Raw genomic sequence first — 2,873 nt, 5'->3', positions numbered from 1 at the left:
TGAATATGAAGTATTTCAAGTAGTTAAAATAATTAAGAAAAAATTTAATTCATAACTGAAATTATTAAAGATCAATCAAATTCTAACAGGCAAATGTCACTGATCATGGAAATGTTTTTAGAAAAACATTAAATATATTATTTTTAATAATCGTTTTAATAGCAATTTATTTAATTACTATGCATTAAAATTGTAATTTTATTTACAATTGTAATTTTATTTATAAAAATTTTATTAACCATTTAATTTTAACATTGTAATATACAAATAATTCTTCATTTAATTAAGAAGTTCTTTAGCAACTTTTAACCATAACACGCTAGGATCTCTTGCACTTATTTCATCATGATAAAATCTATGTTCAGCAGGTTTATACGTAAATTCTAATACATCTTCTTGATTTAGATTATCTTTGTTAACAACATCATAATTTTCTTTGAGAGTAAAACCAAACAGAGCTCTAATCAAAAACAGTGGAGGAATTAAATCTGCAAGTGTTTCATTTTGTAATAAACCGGCAGCATCTAATTGAGAAATTAATTCTTCAAATTTAAGTACCTGTCCAGCTGGAAATGAAGAATAAGATAATGGTGTATCTTTATAACCGCCAACAGCGACAGTGCTGACATTATTGTTTAATGCCATACGTTGGGCAATTAAAGAGCATGATGAACCGCAAACTCCATCTGTTAATATGATCATATCATCGCTCTTCCATTCATACATATTAAAAAAATTTCCTGATAATAATTGTATAAATATGCTAAGTCGTTCTGAATATCTATTAACAAATTTTGATGTGTATCGAGTAGAAGTACCACCTCTTAAGTATGTATTATTTCCAATAAATTCTTCAACAGTATGAAAATGATCATTTGTTGCCGGATTTTTGTAAGAAAAAATATCGAAATCAGAATTGATGGTAGTTACTCTGTATGCTGTTTCCGCAGCCCATCTTGCAATACTTTCTTTGCTGCTTATGTTTACTAAAGGGAGAATAAGTGATGTATCAACAAAATCTTCATGCACAGATTGTGATGTTGCTTGAAAAAATGCTTCACGTGATAACTCGGTAACAACCATATCAAGATTGAATGATGGATCAGTTTCTGGAAACAATAAATAAACGATAAAAAATGCTAATTCTACACTTCCTCCCCGATTTCCACTGAAGTCTAACACAAGCTATTGAGGTAAAAAATTATTTAAAAGGAAGTTCAAAAAATGAATAGTTAAATGATTAAGTGATATAGTACTTACTTTTTTAACACCTTCTTTTTCTAATGAATTGAATCCATTTTGTATTTCAAACATTTCATTAACAAAATAACTATCTGGAGGTGATACGCTTGTAAGAACAACAACTCCAGTCTTATTATCACTTAATATGAAAAATTTAGCAATTGTTGTTTTGTAAACCATTTTACATTCACTCATGTTATAAATTTTTGGTGCTACTGTTTCAGCATTAGATGTGAACACAATACTATCATTTAATAGGCAAAATGTATTCCAATAATCTTTTGATGTATTAAATGTGTTAGATAGTTCTGGTCTAATTTTCCATTCTCTAGTAAATTTTTTTGAAGTATCATTTGCACATTTAAGAGAATATTCCACTGATGATTGCTTGGGAAGTTGTTGTCTGAATGTGAAGCTTCCAGGTAATTTGTTGATTCCAGGGGATTCTATCAAGTCGCCATTTTTATTGAATGTTACCCCTGATAATGCAAAATTAAATCTTACTCCTGAATCTTTACTTATAGATAACGTATCTGCGAATTCTTTAATGACTTCTATTGAAGGCCTTCCATCAATATGTGTTACCTCACAATCGATTGTATTTTTATCTATTTCGTCTGCAAATATTTTAATTACTTGCTTATCATTAATAACTGTAGAATATAATGAAAGTTGTTGATTATATGTGAATATAAAATAACAAAATGGGTAAAAACTTAAATGAGCATCTTTCGTTTCACTAATTAAACTAGCTATATCGGTCTAAAGTAAACAGAATATTTTGAAAAGTTTGATTAATATAAATAATAATTTTAAATGAGATACAAAGTGTATTTACCATGAATTGATAATCCGTTTTATAATTATTTGATAGCAATGAATCTAGTTCTTTAACTAAATCAATAGCTCTAAAAGAAAATCCTTGTCTTGGCTGTTCTTTAGCTTCTGATAAAAATACATAAAATCCTTGAAGTGTCTTCTTTAGCGTTTCGATTGTCTGTGAAGAAAATATTTATTAATGTATAAACGATATTTTGTAGTGAAAATAATTTAAATTACTTTTTCAGCTAGGTTCTTATCGTATGGAAATGATTCAAAACATGCTTGAACGTCAGAATGTTTCACGCTAATATTAGATCGTTTAAGACCATTGGCCAATATCCCACATGCGTCATCATTTGCATCACATGGATCTAAAAGAAATGCGATTAACGCGAAAATTAAAATGTGAAGAATATTAGGAGTTGATTTCATTTTTTTTTTAAGAAAATTTCCAAAGAAACGTTTGAAACCTCGAAATAAACATGTCTATATATGTACGAAAAGTCTACTACTTTTTTTGGCTTAAAAAATTTGCACAGTAATAATTTAATCACAGCCTCGATTGATCAAATGGGCTATGCTAATTTTTTTAATTTTCAAAATAAAAAGCCTAAAAAGCCTTTCTTGGATAAAAAGAATTCTGACTTAGCCAACGGAATAATAACGGATTTTAATCCACAGTACGCGTTGTATTCTTCAATAAATAAATCACTTTAACATATTAATTATAAATAAATTCTTAATAAACTTTAGTACTACATAAAGAGTGGCTTTGTCATGCTTACACCATGGAACAACCTTGGGAGAAA

At 28.2% G+C, this 2,873-nt stretch overlaps 1 protein-coding gene across 1 annotated transcript; it reads right to left on the bottom strand.

The window, feature by feature from the left end:
• Window positions 1-217: 217 nt before the first annotated feature.
• On the bottom strand, window positions 218-2,515 carry OCT59_004976 (uncharacterized protein). Its single transcript, XM_025328522.2, has 4 exons — window positions 2,302-2,515; window positions 2,081-2,239; window positions 1,261-2,004; window positions 218-1,185 (listed from the first exon to the last, which is right to left on the bottom strand). Exons 1-4 carry the CDS (start codon window positions 2,494-2,496, stop codon window positions 280-282), a joined length of 2,004 nt encoding a protein of 667 aa, XP_025166310.2. The 5' UTR covers window positions 2,497-2,515; the 3' UTR covers window positions 218-279.
• Window positions 2,516-2,873: the final 358 nt, after the last annotated feature.

Source organism: Rhizophagus irregularis, chromosome 13, assembly GCF_026210795.1.
Source record: "Rhizophagus irregularis chromosome 13, complete sequence".
Taxonomy (NCBI): Eukaryota; Fungi; Glomeromycota; class Glomeromycetes; order Glomerales; family Glomeraceae; genus Rhizophagus; species Rhizophagus irregularis.
This window is presented reverse-complemented; position numbering and strand designations above follow the sequence as displayed.